We start from the raw sequence: 27,906 nt of genomic DNA, 5'->3' as shown, positions 1-27,906 counted from the left end.
TTTGACATATCAAGCACGGTCTCCTCTCTGTCATCCCGCTTCATTATTGCTAAAGCAGAAGCGTATTCTTGTGGCCGGAGTCGTACAAGTTTTTGCCACATCACGGATGTACATGGCACCAAGTCTGGATTCTGAGTGTTTAGGTCATCTGAGAAGACAATCTCTGCCACTGCCATTTCTCTCAAGCATTGAATCCCTTGTTCTATGGTCTTCCACTGTGTTTTCTGCATATAGAGATCATCTGCACACAGGTATCTTTGTGCCACACTTCCCAGGATCCGTGCCCAGAGACTGTGAGGGTTAGCCCCCCATATCATTCCTTGGTCTATAACTGGATCATGCGACAGGGATCCCAAATGCCTTGCTTCAGTACTGTCCAGAATTGTAGCCTCACCTGCGGTGTCCCAAGAAAGGACTAACCAACTAATTATAGATTCATCAGGTCGTTGAGTGTAATCCTTTCTTAGGCCACGAAGGTCCTTCAGGGAAAAGGAATTAATAGTGGCTTTTGATTTTGTGTCAGTTTCTGGCCTTGAGGGTCCTTCCCCCATATCATCATCATCATTATCATCCACTGGCCGATTGGTTTTGGGTTTGTGTTTCATGCCTCTTGTGGTAGGAGCAACAACCATTGGTTTAGGCTCACTGTCTGGTTTAGCTGCTAGCTTGGGCTCACTGTCTGGTTTAGCTGCTGGCTTAGCTGCAGCCTGAGTGACGGGTAGCTGCTGATTTATCTCGCTGCCTCACTGCCTCTATCTCCTGTCCTACAGTATCTAGCAGCATGCGGTAAGCATACACCAGGGCTCAGCTTATTGCAGTGATCTTTTTCTCCTTATAATCATCATGGCACTTCTCTTTCAGGTATTTCCCCACCTCAGCTGGGTTCTGAATTTGTTCACGTGGAAAGTCCCAGGCTATAGGATCAGGAAATTCCTTCAGGGTTTCGCCCATATCCTTCCATTCTCCACACCACTTAGGATTTTCAATATCTGGGTTTACTCCTGCGTCAGGGGTCTCATCAGCTCCTCTAGACATCTTGGCCTTCACTCTAAAGGAGCTGCAGACAATATAGAGGAAGCTTACCAGATGAAATAACAGGCAAGTTCTTTCCTTAACACTCAGGGGACACTGAACATTCTCAACAAGGGAGGTAACAGATTCAAAGGAGAAGGAAAGGAAAGGCTTAAAAGTCTTACCCCCTGCTCCTCCTCTAACAAACTGGGTGCAATTACCAATAAACCCCCGAAACATGCTACTGGGACTGGGACGCAGGGTAGAACGAAGAAACCATAAACTGAATATACCTGGCACAAACTCAGTGTAGTAGTTTAACATTTAAGAAAAGCAATAAAAAACACCCACGGAAGTGATTTCTTTGAAAAAAGCTGCTGGGAGTTTCTTCTGTGCTTGAGATAGGCCAATAGCTAGCCAGTTCTGAGAACTGACAGCATTTTGCACCACTGAAAAATAAGTCTACCTCTGTGAATACCACCTTTTAAAAACCCAAGCTCGGGAACTTCTCTCTCTTTGTTTCCAGCTTTGAAAGGTAGAAGAGCTCTGCAGGGGCTGGCCCCTCTCCCCTGCGGCCTGTGCGGCCTGGAGGGGGCTGGGCTGGATTCCAGCAGCTCTTGGACGGGGGATGGAGATTGTGGGGTAACGCCCCCAGGCTGGGCCGAGCTCTGCTGTGGTGCTGGCCTCTCCTGGGAAGCCCTCTGGGTCATGTTCCAGCAGGGTGGCCAAAGCCCTTTCCCAGGGGGGCTGAGCCCTTGCGCAGAGTCTGCTGAGCCCTTTCCAGCAGTGCTGTTGGGCCAGGCCGGCCCCAGCTTGGCTGAAATTCTGCAGCCACTGAGTTTTACCAAAAACTGCTGGGCAGGGGGAGGGGAAGCCATCCAGCCGCTGCCCCAGCAGAGATCACGCGACCATCCACAAAACTGAACAAGAAATTTAACTCTTTCACTACACAGATGAGACCTGCAGACCTGGTTTTTCCCCCAGGGAGAGAAAAGAGTAATTGACACTTAAAAAGCAGCATAAAACATCAAAGTCAAATAAAAAAATAATGAAAAAATGCCGAATGGGGCTGAAATATTCTTTTGATAAAGCCATAGAGATAAACAATAAATCTCCTTTAATTTATGAAAGAGTATTAGGGGAATTAAATATTCAAACTGTAAATCTGAACAAAAGTATCCATTAATAAAGCTAAACAAATAAAATAACTGTAATCCCATAAAACGTTTAAACATAGAGATGAGAGCTGATAAAAACCCTTTGCCCCCAGGGAGAGAAGAAAAAAAATCTCTGTTCCCAAAGATGATCACAAAAACACATAAAAAATACCTTTACCTTTAAATAACTCATCCTTAAAATAATACCCCTTAAGTTCATGACCCATAAACACACCTCTAAGAGGGCTGTGAAAATGGGAGGAGGGCACGATAGAAAAATTTGTACCCGGGCGGCTGCTATTTGTAAAAACAAAAAAAACATCAAAAAACTGTTTCTTGTGGAGAAGTCTCCATGGCATGACAAAACAACCTTCCTCTCCCTACAAGGACTGACAAAATTGTATTGTATAGTTAGTACTGTTTTAACATCCCAAGTTTTGTCTCTACATTGTCAGTTGAGAAAAAAAAAAAAAAAGGTAGGGGGAGGAAAAGTTTCTAGAAGTTTTATTCTGGTTTCTTATTCTTGTAATCCTATTAATAAAGTTTCTTTATTCCTTTTAAATTTTAAACCTGTTTTACCCTTCTCCTAATCTGTATCTCATAACAAAGAATAAGGAAGTACCCTGTAAGTAAGTACCCTGGTGATTTTAGCTAGCGCTAAAATCCACCACATTATTTAGTGTGTTAACCAAAAAACTCAAACACTCCAGTACCTCTATAAACTTCCTATAAATCATTATCAGCGAGCCCAGCACAACAGCTATTTTAATCTGTGGTCCTCTACTGTAAAAGCTACATGTTAGGGACAATACTGGAGCTATCTCTGGATAAGAAAATAAACCTAGGGACCAAAAAGATATTAAAACTTAAAAAAAGCCTAGGGACCAGAACCACATAAAGGCCTCTACCCCAAGAGACATGAATTCAAACAACATGGCTACTGACTGCTTTATCCCAATACAAAATAAGTACAACTAAAATGCAATCAGTACAGATTCTTTTCCACTTTCTCGAGCCATGCATTGGGTGCCAATTAATGTATTTGTCATGGTTTAGGGCAAATTTGGGAGAAAACCTCTGAATGGGGTCCCTCCAGAAAGCAAATTTAAGTGGCCCCTCCCCCAAGTGGTTTGGGAAATATTTCCTTGGAGAAAAGTGGAAAAAACCTGTTTATATAACAGGAATAGAGTAATATTAAACAATGAAACCTCTTGCTGTTCAAAGAGATGGCACATCCAGCAAAGTCCTTGTCGTGGGGTGTAGCTTGGCTCGCTCAGGTTCTTATCAGTCCCTCCGGCACTGAAAAGTGCCGAGGTCCAGGACTTGAAGGACTACAGGCGTAAGCTCCCAGGGTTTTTTTGGGTTTTCAGTCCAGAGCAGGTTTGAACAGATCCAAGAAAAAAGGAAAAAAATGTCTCACTATATTAGGAACAACGAGGCAGTACTACAGACTCTCTTGTGGGTTGTACAAGAGAGACAAGTTTATTATCCTTGATCCTCATTTATAGACAGGTCCGAGAAAGTCCATGACGTAAAACTCTCATTGGTCATCAAACTTACACATCACCATCATTGGTTAAGTGGAACACCATCCCTTGACTGCTTTTTACAAGTAAACAACAAGGATCCTAAACAACATCTGCAGAAGGTTGTTGTCCTTCTCTGTTACCGCTGAAGATGAATAGATAACGCGGACACAGGTCGAGGTGTGGTGAAGGAAAGAGCAGAGTTTATTTTTCCTCCCAGGATTTATAGGCTTCTTACCATGGCCAGGGATTGGATGGTCAGGATAACACTTTCCCCCTGCACTGGCCATGAGAGATGCCCATCACAAGATGTGTAACTGAAAGAATGTTCACATATCTATGTTTACAGTTACTTTCCTGGGAAAGTCCTTAGAAAACTATGTTAGCAAGCTCAGAAGCTGAGTTTTCAGGGCGACATCTCACCCTTTTTGGTTTAACAAAAAGAAAAATGAACAAAGAAACTAACAACATTATAAACAATCAAAAAATAAATAATAGAAAAATACAATACTCCATACAATCAGAAGGCTGTAATTTCAGGGCGATATCTCACCCTTTCGTTATTACAAAAAAAACAAAACAAACAAAAACAACAGAAAAACAAACCAGCGACATCAATGGAAAGATTAATGTAATAAACTTAAGGAGCAGAAACTGCTCACAGAACCTCCTCCACCATCTACTGTGCCTGTAGGGTCAGTGTCAGAGGTGACTTTAAAATCAGAGTCCCCCTTTAAGAGACCAAACAAGGGAGACAGTTCTGTCATGGTCGGTCCCATATAAGGACACAACCATGTGAAAGTCCATTAATATCTGGACACCATTCATGCAGTGTCTGCACTGAATGCAAAAAAATGATAATTGCACCTCCAAATGCGGGACTTTTTGTCCCAAAAATGATTTTGACCCTCAAATAATTTCAGGGAGGTTGTAGAAACGAGCAGCAGGAAACTGCTTGCAAACTTCAGAGAGGGCTAGAGCCCCATATCATTGGCAAATGCCGGCAAATTTTGCATGCCTTATGGCAAAATCTCCATTGATATCCCTGTGTGGGCTCAGCATTAATGATAGCTGGCACCAGAAAGGCTAATTTCGGTCTGTCATCGGGATGCAAAGGAATTGCAAAAACAATCCTTCAGATCCACAATGAGGACTAGCCAATCAGCAGGAAGCATGGCAGGTGAAGGCATGCTAGCCTGCAACATCCCCATGCTTTCCATCATAGCATTAACTTTCTGGAGCTATTACAGCAACCCCCATTCCCAGACTTCTTCTTGATACAGAAAACAGGAATGTCCCAGGGACTGGTTGAAACTCCAGATCACTGTGATCCAACTGTTCTTGCATCAAGTCACAGAGGGTGACTAGTCTATCATGAGAAAAGACAACAGAAAATGCTGATCAAAGAGTCAGTCTCAAGTTCTTCTTTGTGTTGAATGTGTCAACATTGGGTCCAAGGGTCACCCCGGGGGCCCGTCAGCAAACCAGACAATCATGATGTCCATGCCAGTGTCAAAACCCACGGAAGCTAATGTCTGACAGCATCTCACCAAGGATGGACCGGGTGCAGACCCGTTCAGGACGATCCCTGGCTGTCAGAACAGCAGTCCAGTGACCCAGGGAGGTCCAGGGAACCCAAAGCCACCATCTCCCCGCAGCTGGGTCTCAGCTCTGCAAACATAAAACTCAAAAGGCACAAGGTGAACAAATCCAGGTCCCACAGGGATAGGAACAGGAGGGGTGAGTGTGGAACCCATGGCAGAAATGCACCCCAGGAAATCCGAATCAACGTCCCCTAGGTGAACAATGGTGCCTTGGGCAGTGACATTCAACCACGCCACAAGAACACTCAAGCTCTCACCCACCGGACCAAAGCATTTGGAAGCACATGGAATGCCTGATACGCTCAGCTGCACAGTCATTTTACAGGAGGACAAGGTCCACAGGCCAGCCGAAGAGGCTCCAGCAGCCTGGGACCCCTGGCCCGTCAAGGCCACTGGCTCCGTCCCCGCGGCATCACCACCGGAGCCAGTGGTAAACAGCTCAGGACCTTGCTCTGCCACAGCCGCAGGAGGCGACAGGGGAGGGCCGGCTCCAGCCGCAGGCTCGGGCAATGCCTGGGAACCCGAGGCGGGGGGGTTTGGAGGCAGTTCAGCACAGCCCACCTCCAGCGCCGGGAAGGACCGAGGCGCCGGTACAGGCACAGCCTGCGAAGCCGTGGCATTGTCATCCTCCGCTGCCAGGGAACAGCCCGGGCTCCCAGGAGGGAAAACCGGCAGCGTGGGGTCGGCAGAACCCGGCCCGGCGTCCGCAGCACTCGCAGAACCCGCCCCCACACCCCACGAATCTGGCGCGGGGGGGGCAGCACTGAGAACTGCCCCTAACAGCGTTTCTCCAGGGGCGAAAGGTCCAAGAAGCGGTGCTGGCCGCTCCTGCACTGGAGCAGTGTGCTCGGCTGCCGGCGTGGGGCCCGGGCCCGGCCCGTCCCCCACCGCGGGGCAAGGCACGGCCCAGCCGCAGCAGGGACACGGGACAGACCCTGAGGCATCCCCCAGGGCCGGCGCCGCCCCCCGTTCAGGCACCCCCCCATCGGTCTGTGCCGGGAGGGCACACGGAAGAGGCGACCCCGCCCCGGGCTTCCACCGCCGGGGCACGGGCCGGGGCGGCATTACACCCCCCGGGTCCGCAGCGCCCCAGACAGCCTGCTGGCGGGGACCCAACCCCGCCCCGGGCCTACACCGCCGGGGCGCAGGCCGAGGCGGCGTTACACCCACCGATCCCGCGGCGCCCCTGTTCAACCTGCTGGGGGCCCCGGCGATCCCGGGGGAGCTGACCTCGGGACCCGACCTCAGAAAGCCGCACCGTCGCCAGATCCCGAGCAGCCGGAGCAACCGGGGCTCATAACCGACCAGCAGAGACTCGATCAAGGAATCGCCTAAAGCGTCCCAAGCTGACTGCGAAAAAATCGCTTCAACCACAGGGAAAAACCCCTCTATTCTGCCATACTCACACAATCGCTGAAAGTCAGCATATGAAACATCAATCCCCCTCTGATCAGACACCGCATGCCATATTTCCAGAACCAGGCCCTCCGTAAGAGAAAGCCCAAAACCATCCATAGCCGCAGGCTAGACAGTACCCTGTAACACACGTGCAAAACACGTCGGGTCACCAGATGTTACCGCTGAAGATGAATAGATAACGTGGACACAGGTCGAGGTGTGGTGAAGGAAAGAGCAGAGTTTATTTTTCCTCCCAGGATTTATAGGCTTCTTACCATGGCCAGGGATTGGATGGTCAGGATAACACTTTCCCCCTGCACTGGCCATGAGAGATGCCCATCACAAGACGTGTAACAGAAAGAATGTATACATATCTATGTTTACAGTTACTGTCCTGGGAAAGTCCTTAGAAAACTATGTTAGCAAGCTCAGAAGCTGAGTTTTCAGGGAGACACTTCTCTGCTATATTTTCTATATGTTCCCTGCCCCTCTATAGCATGGAACAGAGGAACTAAACCGAGGCTCTTTCCCTTGCTGAGATGGTATTGCAGCTTTATTCCAGGGATCGTGTGGGGAAAGAGAGAAAGAGGAAGAAAATTGATAATGCGTCTTTTTGAAGGCAGGGGGAAGGGGAAGGGTTACATTCACACAGCCAATAAGGAAAACTGGGGAGGAAGACACAAGGGGAAGAAGCTAACACTCTGCATTTCAGAGGTACATCTTGGGTTATACCATTTTTCTAAATGCATTACAACACTTCTCCAAGGACTGTTTGGATTCCTCCTTATGCTTTCCCAGGCCAGAGTGAGAACCTTGTGTGACTTAGTTTCACACAGGCTCTGTGCTCCCTGCTTGCATTTAGCATCCACAGTTCCCCTTTTTTCTTTTAGGGCAGAAAGGCAGCATTTGTCATCTCCTGCTGGACCCTTGCAGGAAAGAGAACAAACACAGCATCAGAAGTCCCTTTAGTAACTTGTCGATTACCAGACGAGACTTCGATTGGACACTGACTTAGAATGGTCAGGGTGATTCTCTTGCACATGCTATATGCATTACCATTAAGTCTTGTTCATTCTTGCAAGGAGTCAGTTAAACTTGGCAAATTGGAGTGACTCTGAATGTGCAGGGAAAATTTTCAATAATGAAACAAGGTTGCACCACTGACCTCTTTCAGAAGTGAGTAATCCAAACATTTGGTTATGTCTACTATATAAGCAGATTCAATGACCAAATTCAGAGGTACTTAACTGGACCAAACTTGGTTTGTGACCTTTTATTACTTGACAGTCAGATTCATCCTTGCAGGTATCAATAGCTTTTCCTGTTTTTCACAATTTTCAAATTGTTTCAAATGAGCAATTAATTCAGACAGCATAGGTGCTGCTTTTTTGTTTGTTTTTTCTTTTTATTTTTTTGGGGTGGTTTTTTGTTTGTTTTTTTTTTATGGTTGCAAAGGCATGTGATAGCTGATGAGATGATCTACTTCCTCAAGGAGTAGAAGGTCTACTCCGATAAAGGCTGCAAAACTGTACAGGCCAAATATTTAGACTTTGAATCTCCAAAGCCCTTTCTGAGCTTTTGGAAATCTGTGTATTTGCACTTACACTTTTTTACCTTTGCAGAAATTGTAGTGAAAATACCAGAGTGAGCTGTATGGGCTTTGTGCAGGATTGGACCATTGGTTGTTCAGTTTTGCCAATGATACCTGTAGGATGATAATTTGAATTGAAAACATTAATATCAATGGAGGAATTTGGTTGATGAACTTGATTCCTAAAGATTTACATGATCCCAATTACCACAAAGTAAAACCACAGCCCTTGTTAGCTACAAACAAACCAAAAGCATGTGAGATATTACATGAGGTACAATTACATCTTTTTGGAAAATTAATAATTTTTGGCTTAGAGTCCAAATAAATTAAACTCAGGGAAAAGTTTATCAGCTGAAGACGTTGATCTTTAGCATCACTAGATGTCTTCAATCTTGAAACACGTGTTCTTTTTCACTCCTCAAAGGTGATGGGTGTTTGATGTGACTGTTTGAACCTGCTGATAATAAAACAGGCATATCTTCTCCTAAGTTAATAAATTAATTAAACTTTGCTGTTATTAATCAATCAAAATTTAGATTTGATAATTTATTTTTCAAATTTCTAATACAAATATACCTTGCTCAAATTCTTTTTTTTTTTTTTTAATCAGCTCAGAAACTGCAAACAGCTAAAGTGTTTCTGTTTAGTGAAGACCTGAACACCCTTCCATGACAAGGGTTTCAGGTTCACTCCAAAGATTGATTCAGCTGTTATATGTACAGGTTAAATTGTTGAGTCAAAAAACTCGTGTATGTAATTTTGCTGCAGAAATATCTGGGTGTGTTTGTAATTCTTGTCGAGAAAGAGCTAAGGCGTGGCCAGTGCCCACCCTAACTGGAAAAGAATCTCTTACATGATACAATTTTAAAACAAAATTCTTAAAAATCTTGGTGTAAAAACCAAATGAACCTCTAGAACTGTAGCTTATCGACAATATCATGTCAGTAGATTCACATTCTGTAATCAATATATCAGTACCCTTTCGTTCGTCACCCCCAGGGGAAGGGGGGGCGAAGACAAACTGCCATTCCCTTGGCGGAGCCGCTCCGTGGGAGCGGGGGAGCTGCGCTCATCCCCTGCCGCGCTGTGTGCTAACAGTACAGCAGCGGCTGCCGCGCCGCGCGGCGGGAGGGAGGAGGAACCCGGACTGAGAAATCCGAGCTGCTCTTCCAACCCCCCGCCCGGCCATCGCTTCGGCCCCCCCAACATCGGAGCGGGGGGGAAGGGGGGGGGGGGCTCCGCCTGCGGCGCCGCAGGGAGAGCACACGGGGAATCCTTAAAACAAACATAGGAAAAGTTAAAGGCATAAAACACTTAGAAAGCAAACTTTCTCGCCCCAAAACCTACGGGGCAGGACCATGGGGAAAACCCTTTGTTACAGCGTCTTTTGTCCGACTTCTCAGCTTCAGGACCACGGTGTTCCGTCCAAAGCTGTATCACCGGAGCTAGTCTGTGTTTTCAGAAGTCCGGACGGGCTGGCACAGGGAGTGCGGTACATGCCAGGCAGGGAAACCGGGCTGGCTGTGGCAGGGACGCTCTGCTGCTGCCCCTGCTGCTGCTGCTGCCCCTGCTGCTGCTGCTGCCCCTGCTGCTGCTGCTGCCCCTGCTGCTGCTGCTGCCCCTGCTGCTGCTGCTGCCCCTGCTGCTGCTGCTGCCCCTGCTGCTGCTGCTGCCCCTGCTGCTGCTGCTGCCCCTGCTGCTGCTGCTGCCCCTGCTGCTGCTGCTGCTGCCCCTGCTGCTGCTGCCGCTCTCACATTACCATGCTTAGATGGCCACAGCTGTAACACTTTAAAGCCTTCTGATACAGGGGGTCTCAAGTGCTGCTTATATCCAATTCAGAGAGAGAACGAGTTGTTCCTCTGCGGAACTTTGGCTTCCTTTTGCAGGAAACCTTTTATCTCAACGGCCCGCAAATGCAATTACGCAAACACAGTGGATTATCCCGGGAATTTAAGCTCTAGCTTTGTTGAGATTGCCATTCCAGGCCCACTCACCGGCAGGGCCCTCTATCCCGTGGTCGGAAAGACCAACTCTCTCCAGGAGAGCACGGGAGATTTTTTTGCTTACCTTTCTTTCGAGGAAAAAGTGGGTGGCACCTACTCAGTCTCTGCTGCAAATCATGTCGTTGGGGTCCACCAGATGTCACACTATATTAGGAATGGCAAGGCAGTACGACACAGACTTTCTTGTGGGTTGTACAGGAGAGACAAGTTTATTATCCTTGATCCTCATTTATAGACAGGTCCGAGAAAGTCCGAGAGGTAAAACTCTCATTGGTCATCAAACTTACACATCACCATCATTGGTCAATTGGAACGCCACCCTTTGACTGTTTCTTACAAGTAAACAACAAGGATCCTAAACAACGTCTGCAGAAGGTTGTTGTCCTTCTCCGAGGACTGTTTCAATTCCTCCTTATGCTTTCTCAGGCCAGAGTGAGAACCTTGTGTGACTTAGTTTCACACAGGCACTGTGCTCCCTGCTTGCTTCTTGCATTTAGCATCCACAAAAAAACAGTGTGGGGAACTTCCCTGCCTCAGCTAGCTAAAAGACTAACAGCAAAGGAGAGCTTTGTCCCGCTGCCTGTCCATGCTGCAGACAACACAGTCCAGGAGAAGGATGCGGGGGAGTGAGTGCTGTTTCTGCAAACAAACTGCACGCTTCTTCTTTCCCCCACTTCTCTCTCAGAGCCAGTCTTAAAGGTGCAGAACTTAATATGTAACATAAACAAGGTGATGTGGGATGCAAGCATCACAAACTCACCCCATGACAGATGCCTATTGTGTTCTACTGAATTTCCCTTCCTGCCCAAGTCTCTTTTCCTTATGTAATATGCCAGCATTGGTTGTGATTTTTTTTTTTTTTAGTTTTGGTATATTTCTCATCTTTGTTTTTGTGTCAATACATCATTTTTTTACATTTTGGATGATTTGTAAAATTATGTATTTCTTATGAATCTCAGGAGCTCTCCAAGTCCAGATGTCATTTGAGGAGGTAGCTCTGGGTCTAAGCACTTGAGCACTGTCAGGCCTTAATGCTGTTTACTTGTCTCAAAATACTTTCAAAGACGGAAGTTCCCATAAGATAAGCCACCACAACAGGCACAGATGGCAAACAGGAAGGCGTTAATTCCAGGCCTAAATGGAGGTTTGGAATTAGCACACCAGACAAAATTCCACTGGACTGTGGTAACTCCCCAGTTTATATACTGGACATTATGTTCTGTGGTATGAAATATCCCTTTGGACAGTTTGGGTCACCTGTCCTGGCCATGATCCCTCACAGCTTTTTGTGCACTTTGTGAAAAGCGACGTTCACTTTCCTAGTAAGTTTTAAAAGGTTTAATAAAAAAAGACAGTAGGAGACAAAGACAATAAAGCAAAGGGTTAAAATAGCCGGATGCTTGGCACTCTGCCAAGAGCACATCTGGTGTATTGGAAACACCCTTTATATACCATTTCTATTGTATCAACTTGATGCATATTCATAGACTTTATGCATATTCAAACTTTTCTATTAACTAGTTTACATTTTCCAGAAACTTTTTAGCATGGCCACTCCTTGGGTCCACCTTTTTTAGAGCATGCATGTTTCTTGGCTTGTGGTTTTAATTCTCTTCTTATCACCTTTTAATTTGGGCCTTGGCTCCTTTCCACAGACGGTGAGTGTTGATAATCAGCAGGTTCCCCATCATCTGTTCATTGAATGTTATCCTAACTAAGCAGACAGTTCAAACATACTATATCGACTATTACAACAAAGTCATTTTAACATTATACATATAGCATTCATCTTAATACTTGTGAAAAGCCAATATTAGAATATGTGTTTATAACAACCCTCTCACTGGCAGAGCATGAGACACTAAAAAGTCCTTGACTCAGGATAAGCACCACTTAGCAACAACCAAACAAAGCATCAGTGTGTTATCAACACTATTCTTATATTAAATCCAAAGCACAGCACTGTACCAGCTACTAAGAAAAAAATAACTGTATCCCAGATGGAACCAGGACAGTATCCACCCCTTATTCCATACAATTTGCATCATGCCAGGTCCCTACACTTCCCAATATCCCATCACCTTTCCTATTTTTTGATAGATATACAGACAGATATCATTCCCTTAGTCTATGGAACATCCCTATAAAAGTCCATTGAGTTAATTTAGTCCATGACTTTGGGGTCCATCTGTCCTAACAGTCTTTCAGGCAGGAAAGATGGTGGATGGTGTTGGATTGTTGCATGTTGAAGCCAGTTCTGATTCTATCACTGCTGCACTTGTTCTGGTTTATGACAGTTCATTCTTCATTAATGTGCCAATCAGAGGGAAGTCAGGTTCATATTTCCGGAATGGATGTGGCAAAGATGGATGTCACAAGGTGCCCAGTGTGATGATGCATATAGCTGCTACAGAGGTGATAATAGTGTTATATAGTTATTAACACCATACAGTTTAATTCATTGGCAATTCTCACCCCAAATCAAATCCCCCTGAGGCACACACAGACATCCACCCACATTACCCACCAAGTGCACCCAGGTCCTTGAGTGAAAGCAATCCCATGGATGGGTTTGCCTTTGCCTGAGGTAGGGATAAGCCAGACTTTTCCTCATCTTATTTTTAATGTGCGCTACAGAAACTTCATCCCCTTCTACAATACGCAAAAGTTTTGATTGGGCAGGGCCAGCCCAATTGGCAAATCCTCTGGTGTTGACTAACCAGGTTGGTTTTTGCTAAATGTGTATCCCAATGTTTGAAAGTCCCACCACCCATTGCTCTCAGTGTAGTCTTTAACAGTCCATTACATTGTTCAATCTTTCCAGAGGCTGGTGCGTGATAGGGAATGTGATACACCCACTCAACGGCATGTTCTTTGGCACAGGTATCTATGAGGTTATTTTGGAAATGAGTTCCAGTGTCTGATTCAATTCTTTCTGGAGTAACGTGTCACCATTAGATGTGCTTTCCAAGGCCCAGGACAGTGTTCTGAGCAGTGCCATGGGGCACAGGGTATGTTTCCAGCCATCTTGTGTTTGCTTCTACTATCAGAAGCACATGGCTCTTGCCTTGGTGGGTTTGTGGGAGTATGATAAAGTCAATCTGCCAGGCTACCCCATATTTATGTTTCATCCATCATCCTCCATAGCAAAAAGGCTTTAATTGCTTGGCCTGCTTAATTGCAGCATGTTTCATATACCTGGATAACCTGTGTGATAGTGTCCATGGTCAAGTCCACCCCTTGATCACAAGCCCATCTCTCTCTCTTGTTGTCTCTCTTCCTTGATAGCCTGAGTTGTCATGGGCCCATTGAGCTAGAAATAATTCACTCTTATGTTGCCAATCCATATCCACCTCAGCCACTTCAATCCCAGCAGCCTGATCCACGTGCTGGGTGTTCCGATGTTCTTCAGTGGCCCGACTCTTGGGTACATGAGCATCTACGTGATGTACCTTCACAACCAGGTTCTCCACCTGGGCAGCAATATCTTTCCATAATGCAGAAGCCCAGATGGGTTTTCCCCTGTGCTGCCAGTTTTTCTGCTTACATTGCTGCAACCACCCTTACAGGGCATTTGCCACCATCCATGAATCAGTATAGAGACAAAGTATTGGCCGTTTCTTTTGTTCAGCAATGTCTAAGGCCAACTGGATGGCTTTCACCTCTGCAAACTGATGGCAGGATCCATCAATAAAGAAGGCATATTGCTTCTCACTTTCTTGTAATTTATTATATAGTGGGGCCTCTTCAGCATGTCACCTCCTCCTCTGGTGACATTCTGAAACTTTTGCCTTCTGGCTAGTTCATGATCACTTCCAAGATTCCTGGATGACTGGGGTTCCCTATTGGAGCTTGTTGTATGATCAGTGTGAGCCACTTACTCCATGTAGCATCAGTTGCATGATGTGCAGAGGAGAACCCCTCTGAACATCCAGCCCAGCACTGCCAGTCAGGGTGCCAGGAGGAACTGTGCTTCAGTGCCAATCACTTCCAAAGTGTCTCAGACCCCTTGATAAGCTGCCACTATCTCCTTTTCAGTTGGAGTATAGTGGGCTTCAGATCCCCAACTCCAAAACCCCAGGGGTCAACCCTGAGTCTCCCCTGATGCTTTCTGCCAGAGGCTCCAGGAAGGATCATTCTCCCCAGCTGCAGTGTAGACCACATTTTTTACATCTTGCCCTGTCCTGACTGGCCTGAGGGGCTACAGTATGAACTGTATCCTCTTTGATTTGTTCAAAGGCTTTTCATTGCTCAGGGCCCCATTTAAAAACATTCTTCTTCTGGGTCACTTGATAGAGAGAGCTTATTATATTTTGGAATGTTTCTTGTGAGTTGGTGGAGACATTGCTGTTTTGTTGATCACATCCACTGGTATCTGGCAATGTCCATCTTGCCATTTTATTCCTAAAACCTGGATCTCTTGGGCAGGTCCCTTGACCTTACTTTTCTGTATTGCCCCACACAATGATATTATCAGTGTATTACAGGTGTTCCGGAGCTTCACCCTGTTCCAGTGCAGTCTGGATCAGTCCATGGCACATGGTAGGGCTGTGTGTCCACCCCTGGGGCAGTCGATTCCAAGTGTACTGGATGCCCCTCCAAGTGAGAGCAAACTGTGACCTGCACTCTGCTGCCAGAGGGATTGAGAAAAACACATTAGTGATATCAGTTGTGGCACCACTTGGCTGCCTTTGACTCCAGCTCATATTGCTCCAACATGTCTAGAACAGCAGCACTCAGTGGTGTGACTTCATTCAGGCCACGATAATCCACTGTCAGTCTCCATTCTCCATTAGACTTTCACACTGGCCATATGGAGCTATTAAAAAGTGAGTGGGTCCTACTGATCATTCCTTGGCTCTCCAGTTGGTGAATCAGTTTATGGATGGGAATCAGGGAGTCTCAGTTGGTGCGATATTGCTGCTGGTGCACTCATGTCACATGCTGTTCTTCAGCCTTCAGCAACCCCACAACTAAAGAGTCCTCTGAGAGACTGGATGAGGTAGGCAGCTGATAACTTTCTTTTGTCTCTAGGGCAGCTATACCGAAAGCAAACCAATACCCTTCTGGGTCCTTGAAATACCCTCTCCTGAGATAGTCTATGCCAAGTATGCACAGAGCCTCTGGGCCAGTCACAGTGGGGTACTTTTGCCATTCATTCCCAGTCAGGCTGATTTCAGCCTCTAATAGTTAGCTCTTGGGATTCTCTTTTCACTCCAGAAATACAAATGGGTTCTTCCCCTTTATGGAATCATAGAATGCCCCAAGTTGGAAGGGACCCACAAGGATCATCAAACTCAAACTCCTGGCCCTGCACAGGACACCCCCAAGAGTCACACCATGTGCCTGAGAGCATTGTCCAAATGTTTCTTGAACTCTGGAAGGCTTGGTGCTGTGATCACTTTCCTGGGGAGCCTGTTCCAGTGCCCAACCACTGTGATACATGAAGGGATGAGACCCACTAGCAGAGAGAGTAAATCTGAGACTTATTTGGAGGCATCAGATATATATCTTCTAAGAGCTTTTTTTTTTTGTTACAGCTTACAGACGTAATCACAGTTCTACAATAAATCTGTCCTCTTGACATTTTCCATTGTTCTCTCCAAAGCCATGGTAAAGGAGCGTGAAGAGTGTACAGTTTTATGTTGAAGTAGACACTCGTTCGTCCAGTTCTGTCTCAGGTACACGCTGTCCAGAGATACGCTGCTGCTGCTGCCAGTTCTGCTGTTGCTCTCTGTTTAACTCTTTCCTTACACCAACACCTGTTAGCCCAACAAACCACCCTCTGGGTGATGAATCTTTTCCTAATATTCAATCTAAACCTCCCCTGACAGGGCTTCATGCCATTCCCTCAGGTCTGTCACTGGTCACCAGAGAGGAGAGATCAGTGCCTGCCCCTTGTGAGGAAGCTGTATAATGTGATTTCCCATCAGTCTCCTCCAGGCTGAACAGACCAAGTGACCTCAGCCACTCCTCATACAACTTCCTCTCAAGGTCCTTCACTATCTTCACAGCCTTCCTTTGGATGCTCTATAATAGCTTTATATCTTTCTTATACTGTGGTGCCCAAAAATGCATACAGTACTCAAGATGAGGCCACACCAGTGCAGAATGGAGTGAGACAATCACCTCCTTTGACTGGCTGGCAATGCCTTACCTGATACCCCCTAGGACACAGTTGGCCCTCCTGCCTGCCAGGGCATACTGTTGACTCATATTCAACTTGCCATAGCTTGATGACATTAAGGTACACTGCACTGGTATCTACTAGAAGCTTATACTCTTGTGGGTCTGATGTTCCAGGCCATTGGATCCACAGTCCAGTAAATCCAGTTGTCCCTCTCTTCCACCTGGCTAGAGGCAGGGCCTCTCTAATAGTGATTACAGGATTCTCCATTTAGTTCTTGTAGAAATGGATTAGAACTTCGTTCCATAGAATCAGTAGTGAAATCAGCCCTTTCATTCTGCCTGGGAATCTGTCCACTGGAGCAGCAACTTTCCTGGATGAACTCAGGATTGGGTTGTGATTGTTTTTCCCTGAAATTCCTGCACCTGTGCCCTTAGGGTCAAAGTAGGTTTTTCAACCCACTTCCTCATGCCTTCTCTGTGGCCCTACAAATAAAAGCACAGGGTATCCCATGGTGGGTACCTTCTGTATACTCTCTCAAGAATGAAAGGACACCTGCTCTCAGTTCCTGAATGTAGTGGTTTGACCTTGACTGGGTGTTAGGTTCCCATTAAGCCGCTCTATCCCTCCCCAGTGGGACAGAAGAGAATAAGATGGAAAACAACTTGTAGGTAGAGATAAGGCAGTTTACTAACGCAAAAGAAAAAAAGCAAAAGTTTGTATGGGCATAAGCAAAGGAAAAAGTTAATCTCTACTTCCTATCATTGAGCCATGTTCAGACACTTCCCGGGAAACAGGGCTTCAGCATGCATAGTGGTTGCTCCAGAAAGCAAACGTAGAAAAATGAATGCCCCTCCATTCCTTCTCTCTCCCTTAGCTTTTATATCTGGGCTAATGTCATATGGTATGGAATATCCCTTTGGTTAATTTGGGTCATCTGGCCTGGTTGTGTTCCCTCCCAGGAGCTTGCCCACACCCAGCCCTCTTAATGGGGGATGGAATGTTAGAAGGACAGTGCTACTCAGCAGTAGCCAAAACCCTGGTGTGTTCTCAACACCCTTCCAGCTACCAATGCAAAGCGCAACACTGGGAGGGCTGCTATGAAAAAATGAACTCTATCTCAGTTAGACACAATACACTGAGATATGGGCCCAAAGAGGGAGAAGCACAAACAGTCTAGGAGGATGCTGGAAAACACTGATGACAACTTTCTGACAGAAGGGGTGGAGAAACCAACAAGATGCTTAACCCTATACTAATAAAAAAGAAAGGCATTGGCTGTAGTGACCATGAGATTGTGAAGTTCAGCATTGGGCAAGGAGGAAGAAGGGCAGCACGTAAGATCACAACCATGGACTTCAGGAGAGCTGACTTAGGCCTCCTCAAGGAGTTTCTTTGAAGAATCCCATGGGAATGGGCCCTGCAGGGAAGAGGAGTCCAAGAGCGCTGTTCAATATTCAAGCATCACTTCTTCCAACCTCCAGAATGATGCATCACGATAGGCAAGAAGTCAGGCAAAGGGGGAAAGAGACCTGCATGGATGAATAAAGAACTGTCACTACTCAAGCATAAGCAGGAAACACACAGGAGATGGAAGCAGGGTCAGGCCACTTGGAATGAATATAGAGAGGCTGTCAGAGTAATTAGAAATGAGATGAGGAAGGCCATGGCCTATCTGGAATTAAATCTAGCCAAGGATGTTAAGGACAACAATAAGGGCTCCTTCAAATACAACAATAACAAAAGGAAAACTAAGGATAATGTGGGCCCATTACTAAATCCAGGGGGTACCCTGGTGACAGAGGATGCTGAGACAGCAGAGTTACTGAACGCTGCCTTTGTATCAGTCTGCACTGACAAGACCAGCCCTCAGGAATCTCTGACCCAGGAGAGCAGGGTAAAGGAATGGTGGGAGGAAGACATTCATTTTGTCAAGGAGGATTGGGTCAGAAAACACCTAGGCAAACTTGACATTCACAAGTCCATGGGCCCTGATGGGATGCATCCAGGAGTGCTGAGAGAGCTGGTGGACACCATAGCAAGGCCAGTACAATCATCTTTGAAAGGTCATGGAGATCAGGAGAGGTGCCTGAAGACTGGAAGAAAGCAAATGTCACCCCGATCTTCAGAAAGGGCAAGAAGGAGGACCCAGGGAGCTACCAGCCAGTCAGCCTCACCTCAGTCCCTGGAAAGGTGATGAAGCTCCCAATCTGGAGGCCATCTCTACCCATATGGAGGACAAGAAAGTGATCAGGAGCAGTCAGCATGGATTCACTAAAGGGAAGTCATGCTTGACTAGCCTGATTGCCTTCTACAATGAAACAACTACCTGGATGGATGAGGGAAGAGCCATGGATATTGTATACCTGGACTTCAGCAAGGCTTTTGACACTGTTTCTCACAACATCTTCATAGGCAATCTCTGGAAGTGTGGAGTGGATGGATGGACAGTAAGGTGGGTTGAGAACTGGCTGAATGTCAGATCCCAGAGGGTCGTGATCAGTGGCACAGGGGCTAGTTGGAGGCCTGTCACTAGTGGTGTCCCCCAGGCTTCAGTACTGGGCCCAGTATTGTTTAACTTATTCATCAATTACTTGGTTGAAGGGACAGCTGCCTCCTCAACAAGTTTGCTGAGAACACAAAGCTGGGAGGAGTGGCTGATATTCCAGAGTGCTGTGCTGCCCTTCTGAAGAACCTTGACAGGTTGGAGAGATGGGCAGAGAGGAACCATCTGATATTCAACAAAGGCAAGTGCAGGGTCCTGCACCTGAGGAGGAATAACCCTGTGCACCAGCACAGGGTGGGGGTTGGCCTATTAGAAAGCAGCTTTGTGGAGAAGGGCCTAGGTGTCCATGAGCCAGCAGTGTGCCCTTGTGGCCAAGAAGATCAATGGGATCCTGGGGTACATTAGGAAGAGCTTTGACAGGAGGTCAAGGGAGATGATCCTGCCCCTCTACTCAGCCCTGGTGAGGCACATCTTGAGTTCTGTGTCCAGTTCTGGGCTCTTCAGTACAAGAAAGACATGGAGCTCCTGGACTGAGTCCAGCAGAATGCTACAAAGATGATTAAGGGACTGGAGCATCTCTTATGAGGAAAGGCTGAGGGAGTTGGGCCTGTTCAGCCTTGAGAAGAGACAACTGAGAGGAGACCTCATCAGTGTCTCTAAGTATCTGAAAGGAGGTTTCAAGAAGATGGAGCCAGGTTCTTCTTGGTGGTGCCAAGGAATGGGACAAGAGGCAACAGGCATAAACTGATGCACAGGAAGTTCCACCTGAATATGAGGAAGAATTTTTTTACTATGCATGTGACTGTACACAGGAACAGATTGCCCTGAGAGGTTGTGGAGTCTTCCTCACTAGAGGTATTCAAGAACCATCTGGACACAATCCTGTGCCGTGCGCTCTGGGATGATCCTGCTTGAGTAGGGAGGCTGGACCAGATGACATCAGTGGTGGTCCCTTCCAACCTTATCCATTCTGTGATATCCCTCTTGAATGCTGGAACTCCTGGGTAAGTTTATTGGACAGTTTCTTCACAGCTGAGATGAGGGAGGAAGAAATATTCTCTTCATATTCCTGGAGATGGTGAACCATTTCATCCACTGTTAATAGTGTATTGTCTTTCCAGATTAATTCAACAACAGAATTCAACAGAATGACTAGGTTGGAAGAGACCTCCAAGATCATCGAGTCCAACCCATGCCCTAACACCACAACTAGACCATGGCACTGAGTGCCACATCCAGTCTTTTTTTAAACACATCCAGGGATGGTGAGTCCACCACCTCCCCAGGCAGACAATTCCAGTACTTTATTACTCTTTCCATAAAAAAAAATAAATTCTTAATATCCCACCTGTATTTCTCTTGGTGCAACTTGAGACTGTGTCCTCTCATTCTGTCAGTTGCTGCCTGGTGAAAGAACTCAACCTCCACCTGACTACAACCACCTTTCTGGAAGCTGTAGAGAGTGATAAGGTCACCTCTGAGTCTCCTTTTCTCCAGGCTAAATAACCCCAGATGCCTCAGTGGCTCCTCATAGGGCTTGTGTTCCAAGCCCCTCACCAGCTTTGTTGCCCTCCTCTGGATGCACTCAAGCATCTCAACATCCTTCCTAAACTGAGGGGCCCAGAACTGGACACAGTACTCAAGGTGTGATGTCACCAGTGCCCAGTGAAGAATGACCTCCTTGGTCCTGCTGGCTACACTATTCCTGATACAGGCCAGGATGCCATTGGCCTTCTCGGCCACCAGGGTACACTACTGGCTCACGTTCAATCGGATGTTGACCAGTACTCCCATGTCTCTTTATGCCTGGGCACTGTCCAGCCACACTGTCCCCAGCCTATAGTGTTGCAGTGGTTTATTGTGGCCAAAATACAGGACTCGGCACTTGGACTTATTAAACTTCATGTTATTGGATTCCACCCATCCATCCAGCTGTTCCAGGTCTCTTTGCAGAGCCCTCCTACCTTCTAACAGATCGACGCATGCTCCCAGCTTAGTGTCACGTGCAAATTTACTAATGAAAGACTCAATACCCTCATCCATGTCTTCATTAAAAATATTGAACAGAACTGGCCCCAGCATAGACCCCTGAGGAACACCACTAGTGAGTGGCTGCCATCTGAATGCAGCACTGTTCACCACCACTCTCTGGGCCCGGCCATCCAGCCAGCTCTTAATGTTGTTAATGGGTTGGCATGCATTGTTGGTGTGCTCTGTACACATTTCCATTTCATGGGTTGTAGTCATAGGACTTTGTCTGGATCTTTGTGTAATTATGCATTGTCCAGATCATAATAAATCATCTCTCACATGGCTAATTCTATCAGGTGTAAGATACCTTTCTCAATTGCAGTCTAGTTGCCTGGGTGACATGGAATATCTTCCTTCTAGGGATACCTTTTCATCACACCTTACAGGAGTCACCTCTACAGACTGAGGGCTTGTGTCATTTTTCCCATTGCTTTGCCAATGCCTGCTTCCTTAGCAAGTGATCCCAGCTGCTTGACTTCCTTACCCTCTATTTCCAAACTGCTAGCTGTTATCCCAGCATCAGAACAGCCAGGCAGTAATAATACACTCACCTGGATGACAGCTGAAATCTTTTCATATCTCCTGCAGCTCATTTAAGGATAGAGATTGAATGGTGATTACCACTTGTTCTTCCTCTTCCTCCTGTTCCTATGAATGGCACTTGTGACAGTCCTGCTGCTTCACCCTCTTTGCCCTTCCTCCTTGTCCTCCTTTACTAAGCTCTTTTATGAGCTGACCTCTGTGTACATTTCTTCTGTATAGGGGCAACTGATATTGGCACATGTTGGTTATCTGGTTTGGCTGCAAGGCCTGTCACAGGGGTTGGAGTAGTTGCAGGGCCTATTGTCTTGTCGTCAGATCCAGAGACCTTCTTGTCCCACTGAGAGCACTGAGTGGTGTTGAGCAGGATTCAGTAGGCCTGGGCCAGGCCCCAGCATACTGCAGTGATTTGTGTCTTTCTGGAATTGCCAGGGTGACTGTCTTGGTTCGAAAGACAGGTGTCTGCCAAGGAAGGTGGTAACCTCCCTTGGAATGGAAAATATGACCCCTTTCCCTCCAAATTATTATAACTTTGAAATTACGGGGCTTTCAGGCAAAAATATGGGGAAAGGAATAACAGTTCTTTATTAGAATATATATACCAAGGCAAACAAACAACAACAACAATGGCAGCAACAACAAATAAAAAAAAGAAACCAAATAGCCTTCTCTCCGCTGTCAGGCGCTTTCCCCTTTGGTGCATATGGTCACAGCTGGCAGGGGTGCTGTTGGCTCCTGGCAAGGCAGGGCAGGTGCAATGATTCCACCGCAGCTGCAGAGGGCGTTTTGGCTTGAGCTCAGCCTCCTCTCTCCAAGCCGTAATGGTGGTGTGAAAAACGAAGTTCACTCCTGTAAATTTTAAAAAGTTTAATAAAGACAATAAGAGACATAAAATAAAGCAAAGAGTTAAAACGGCCGGGTGCCTTGGCGCGCTGCCAAGAGCACACCTGGTATCCTATGGATACCCCTTTTATCCCATCCTTGCTGTGAGGGGTTAATGCATATTCAAGCATGTCCCCTCCCTGGTTCCGCCTTCTTAGATCATGCTTCTGCACAGTCTCAGTTTCTGCTTGTCATCATAATTTTTTTGCTGGTCATCATTATTCTTGCTGGTCAGCATTCTTTTGGAGTCTGGTTTCCTTTTCTCTGCAGATGGTCAGTTGTTGATAAGAGTCTGGGCCCCTCATCCTTCTTCTGAGGGCAGCTGAGCTTATCTTTCCCCCCTGCCCACGTCCTGGTACCGGTTTTTTGATAACAGTTTGCTCTCCCTTTCCTGCTGCTGATAACAGCCTGTTTTCCACAGCTTGATCCTCCCATTGTCTTGCCTTGTCCGGATGAAACATATCTTTATTATTCAGAATTCCTACCTAAGCCTATAACTTACTAAGAGAGAAAAGAATATAGTGAAAGCATATAATATATATTTATCAGAATAATTGTGAAAAGCCAATATTTTACAACATGAATTCACAACAACCCCTCCTTTTATTTTTTTATAAATCATTTGGCTTGAGCAATAATTCTTGTTTCCTAGCTTCTAGCACTCGTTCATTTTTCTCACAAATCAATTTAGCTTCTTCTAGCGGATCTTTCACATTATTTTGTTTTCTTAATACCATGATTTTTTGTGCCGTTCCAGATGTAGCCAATTTTGGGTCTGTAGGCATTGCTACTATTTGCATGCCCTGCACCACTTTGGTGATTAGTTGGATGAAACAGGGGATTAGACAAGGAAGGAATATTAAACCAGCTGTAGCGCATAGGAGGAAGAAACCTAGCTTCTTCCACCATTCTGTCCCCAACAGGTTATTCCACCAATTGGTGGTCATCATTGACTCCCATTTTTGGACTGGCACATGGGCTATTTTTCTGATGTTCTTGGCGATATCTAGAACGGCATTTCCATTGTCATCAATTTGCAAACAACAATCTGATGTATTAAATTTCCCGCAAACACCCCCCTCTTCAGCCAATAGATAGTCCAAAGCCAGTCTATTCTGATATATTGCAGCTCTGGCTTGGCGTTGCTGACTGACTATTAATTCCATAGCCCCAGCTGTTTCATTGGTTATGATTTCTACTACAGCTTGGAGTCTTATAATGCGATTTAGCATGTAAATTGGGGTTCGATATCCCCAACTTCCATCTTGTGCCCAAGTAGCTGGCCCATATGTTTCTAGCATGCGTTCAGGGGGCCATTCCTCATCTCCCCATTTTTGAGGTCCTCCAAACAATTCCCTTTTATTTCTTTTTAGGTCCTCATAAACCGGCACTCCCAATTGATCTCCATCTGGTCCTGGCAAAAGGAAGAATCCTGGTTGAATGATTCCCAGAGTACAACTCCCTTTCCATTGTGAAGGGAGCTTTGGGTATGCCCTTTTCCCACATATCCAAAATAAGCCATCTGGTGCCTTCCAATAGTCATTTTTTCTGTTGATTTATATTTTCCCAAAATTTAGATATTTCTGGGATTCCAGAGTAAGGATTTTTCCCTTTACCATTACATCTGAAGAGTCTGGTTCGATTATCATACACACAATTCTTTTCTTTTACTTTTCCTTGGGTCCAATACAAAGTTGGTTCCTCTGGGATCCACCATGTAGAAGTTCCATTGCTAACCTTATACCTTTTACAGGGAGTTTTCCCTATTTCTTTAATAAATTCCTTACCAGTTCGCCATAAACATTCTTTCCCTATCACTGTTGAACTTAGAATCCATCCTTCTGGTCGAGTCCCCCCTCTTATATTGGTCCGGTTCCACTTAAGGAGTTCCACCGGGCCTATGCTACTACCTTTCCATGGCCATTCCTCCGTCATCAAGGCTCCTCCACAGACCCAGCAGTTCGTTATGTTAAGTTCTTTACTTATCCTCTCCCCTAAATCCACAAACAGGTTTTTCCCTAGTCTTGAGATATCTATTTCCCCTTTTAATTGCTGTTTGAGCCTTGCATACAGGTCCTGACGTGAGGTTAAGTTAGGTTTAGGTTTCTGTGTTGGTTTTATCTTTTTTCTTATCACTTGCTCTTTTATCAAATCTTGGGTCTTTCCCTTGACCGCCCCCGTGAAGCAAATCCATTTTTCCCCTTTTGGGCAAGTGCTTCCCAATCTAGTACCACTGACTCCTAAGTTTTCTGTGATCCAATATTTTTCTCCTTTATGTATACAGGTACTTAACTTGGATGGGTTATAGCAGTGACTATTGATATTGGTGTGGGTAATAAGAAAGAAACCCCGGTGTTTTTCCATGTAAAGTTTTCGATAGCATTTGTAACATGGCTTTGCTGGTGTCCCAAAAGGGAAAAGGATAAGTGACAGAAGGAATAATAGGGGTCCAGTATGGCTTACACCCCCACCCATCCTGCCTATGAGGTTGCAGCTCACAGCAGGTGTTTTATATTATTCTTGGTGGCGAGTTATAGAGGCCAATCTGGTCTTGCTCCCTATTTCCTTGTCACTTCCTCTTTTGTAATTTCCAAGCAAATCTCTTCTGACACCTTTTAACAGTAGTATCCCACCGTTCTTCAGGTATTTCCCACTCAACAGGCACCAGTAATTCCCATCCACAGAACAGAGTTATTATTTCAGTTGCCTGCAATTCTGTTTGGATAGAGGATCTATTATGTGCTCGACACTCCCTACAACAAGAACGCCGATTGTGTGAGCTGCAATACCAATTTTTCCCACAACTTAAACACTTATATTTAACCCAGCTAGCATGTCCCGTATTGGGATGATTTATACAAGGTATATGGTGTGGCACTGATGGAAGTTGTGATTCTCCCCCTTCTTTATACAGATCACAGGCCAAAGCAAAAATATGAGGATTTCCTGACCGAAACAGCCCCGATCCTCCTGTTTGGAGAGGGAGTATTCCTCCCCAAGGTGGATATCGAAGGTGTCTCAGAACTTGTCCAGGCAGGACTTGAAACCACTGATACAGGCTTGGTCTCACTTCCCAATTAGGCGTGATTCTTTGCTCATCCCTTGGATCCTGTGGATTGTCCCAGTTCATTACCACCCAGCCCCCGCTTCAGAGTCAATTTGGTATCACCTGGTTCAGAAGTTATAATCCACTCCTCAGGTCTTTTCACAGGTCCCTTGATTCTACTGGCGTGGATCCAACCTCGCTCCCTGGTCCGGATTGCGGCCTCCGTTGTCAGCAGTACCTGAAAAGGACCTTCCCATTGAGGAGTCAAAGATTGTTCCTTCCATGTCTTTACCAGTACCCATTCTCCTGGATGAATATTATGAATTTTGAACTCCAAAGGGGTGGTTTGAGGGATCATTCCTTTTAGCCTTAGGTTTTCAAGTGTTTTAGCAATTGTGGTGACATATTTTCTGACACTTATTTCCCCTACTTCGTAAGTGGCAGTTTCATGTCGGGTGGTAAGGAAGGGTAGTCCAAACATCATTTCATAGGGTGACACTCCCAGGTCTGACCTGGGTTGTGTTCGAACCCTTAATAGAGCCAGAGGTAAACATTTTACCCAGGACATCTGGGTTTCAATCATTAATTTTGTTAAGGTCTTCTTTAAAGTTTGATTCATTCTTTCCACCCGGCCTGAACTTTGTGGGTGCCAGGGGGTATGCAATTCCCATTTTATTCCCAAGGTTTGGGTTATTTGCTGTAAGACTTTAGATGTAAAATGTGTTCCTCTATCTGAGTCTATTTTATTAATCATTCCATACCTGGGAATAATCTGTTCCAAAAGAGTTTTACACACCACATTAGCTGTGGCCCTGGCAGCGGGAATAGCTTCCACCCAGTGAGTTAAGTGGTCTACTATTACCAATAGGAACTTCCATTTTTGGACTTGGGGAAGTTCAGTGAAATCCACTTGAATACTTTGGAATGGCCGTAAGGCTAATTCACGGCCACCTAATGGTGTTTTTCTCATTATTTTTCTATTTACCTTTTGGAAAGTTATGCAGTTTTCAGTTATTTGTTTTGCTACCCCAAAAATTCCAATGCATCCAAAATCCCTTAGAAAGTGATCACACAAAGCCTGAGTACCCCAATGAGTTTTCTGATGCATATCTTCTAATATTTTTCTGGTGAGTGGCTTATTAAGTAACTGTCTCCCGTCAGGGAGTTTCCACTTTCCAGACTGATCCCGTTCTCCCCCTATCTTAAGCAATTCTTTTTCTTCTTTCTCACTAAATTTAGGGATTTCCAATTCTTCCCTGTCTGGGGTTAAAATTAACATTACTCGTTTGTCCCCATTTTCTGCCGCCTCTTTAGCCTCCTGATCTGCCAAGTTATTCCCTCTTATTTCAGGTGTCATTCCCTTTTGGTGTCCTTTGATATGTACTACAGCTATCTCCTCAGGCAGTTTTAATGCTTCTAAAACTTCTAAAATAAGTCCCTCATGTACTAGTCCCTTCCCTTTTGAGTTTAGTAACCCCCTTTCCTCCCAAATTTTCCCAAAGGTATGAATTACTCCAAAGGCATACCTTTGAGTCAGTATAGATGGTCCCCTTTTTATGTGCTAAATGCTCCAGTGCTCTTTTTAGAGCATATAATTCACAAGATTGAGCAGACCAGTTTGAAGGTAGACTTCCTTTTTCGATGGTCTGCATATTTTCTCCATCAACTACAGCATATCCCGACATTCTTTTTCCTTGCAAGCATCTGGATGAACCATCAACATATATTTTTTTTCCCTCCAAAAGGGCTTGTTCTGCTAAATCTTCCCGAACTTTAGTTTGGCATTGTATGATTTCCAGACAATTATGTGCCAAATCATCTTTTGGTTCCCCATACAGAAATTGGGCTGGATTGAGACTCCTGCTTGTTTCTATTGTCAAATCATTATTGTCAATTAAGATTGCTTCATATTTTAACATCCTGGAGTCTGTTAACCATTTTTCAGCTTTTTGATTTAGCACATTTCGGACAGCATGGGGTGTGCATACAATTAATTTACTTCCAAAGGTGAGCTTACGGCTTTCCTCCACCAAAATAGCAGTAGCTGCTATTGCCTGAATACATACTGGCCAGCCATGGCTCACTGGATCCAATAATTTGGATAAAAAGGCTATTGGTTTCTTCACCCCCCCCCCCCCATTCTTGAACTAAAACCCCCGTGAGCTACTCCGTTTTCCACATTAACGTATAAATGAAAGGGTTTTTCTAAGGAGGGTAGGCTTAGGGCTGGTACTGAGGCTAGTTTCAATTTCAATTGTTCTAATTTATCATCATCATCTTTAGTCCATCTTATATTGTCTCCCCCTGTCAATTTCTCATACAAAAATTTTACTGCTTGTGTGTATCCTTCAATCCACAATCTACAATATCCTAACAGTCCTAGCAGTTTCCTAACCTCTTTCTTTGAAGAGGGAGGAGGAAGGGATAGGATCCCTGCAATTCTTTCAGGATTTAATTTCCTGCTACCTTTGCTTATCAGGT

The 27,906-nt window shown here is 45.5% G+C and overlaps 1 protein-coding gene across 16 annotated transcripts in view; it reads left to right on the top strand.

Annotated features, from left to right (window-relative positions):
- The window catches only part of LOC148183468 (ubiquitin-associated protein 2-like), a 227,991-nt gene that overhangs the window by 164,282 nt on the left and 35,803 nt on the right, over positions 1-27,906 (top strand). For 2 of the 16 annotated variants that reach the window (XM_088061426.1, XM_088061425.1), the window contains exon 23: positions 862-1,507. The exons of the other annotated variants lie outside the window; for them this stretch is intronic. In XM_088061426.1, the coding sequence (XP_087917552.1) occupies positions 862-1,095 (234 nt within the window). In that variant the 3' untranslated portion in view covers positions 1,096-1,507. Of the gene's footprint in view, positions 1-861; positions 1,508-27,906 lie in introns of those variants that run through there. 16 annotated transcript variants of the gene reach the window in all.

This window comes from Pseudopodoces humilis, chromosome 12 (assembly GCF_049639895.1).
Source record: "Pseudopodoces humilis isolate 2021_Gansu_Grassland_sample_001 chromosome 12, ASM4963989v1, whole genome shotgun sequence".
In the NCBI taxonomy this organism is placed as follows: Eukaryota; Metazoa; Chordata; class Aves; order Passeriformes; family Paridae; genus Pseudopodoces; species Pseudopodoces humilis.
Note: the sequence above shows the minus strand (reverse complement) of the source record. Positions and strands in the feature narration are given on the sequence as shown.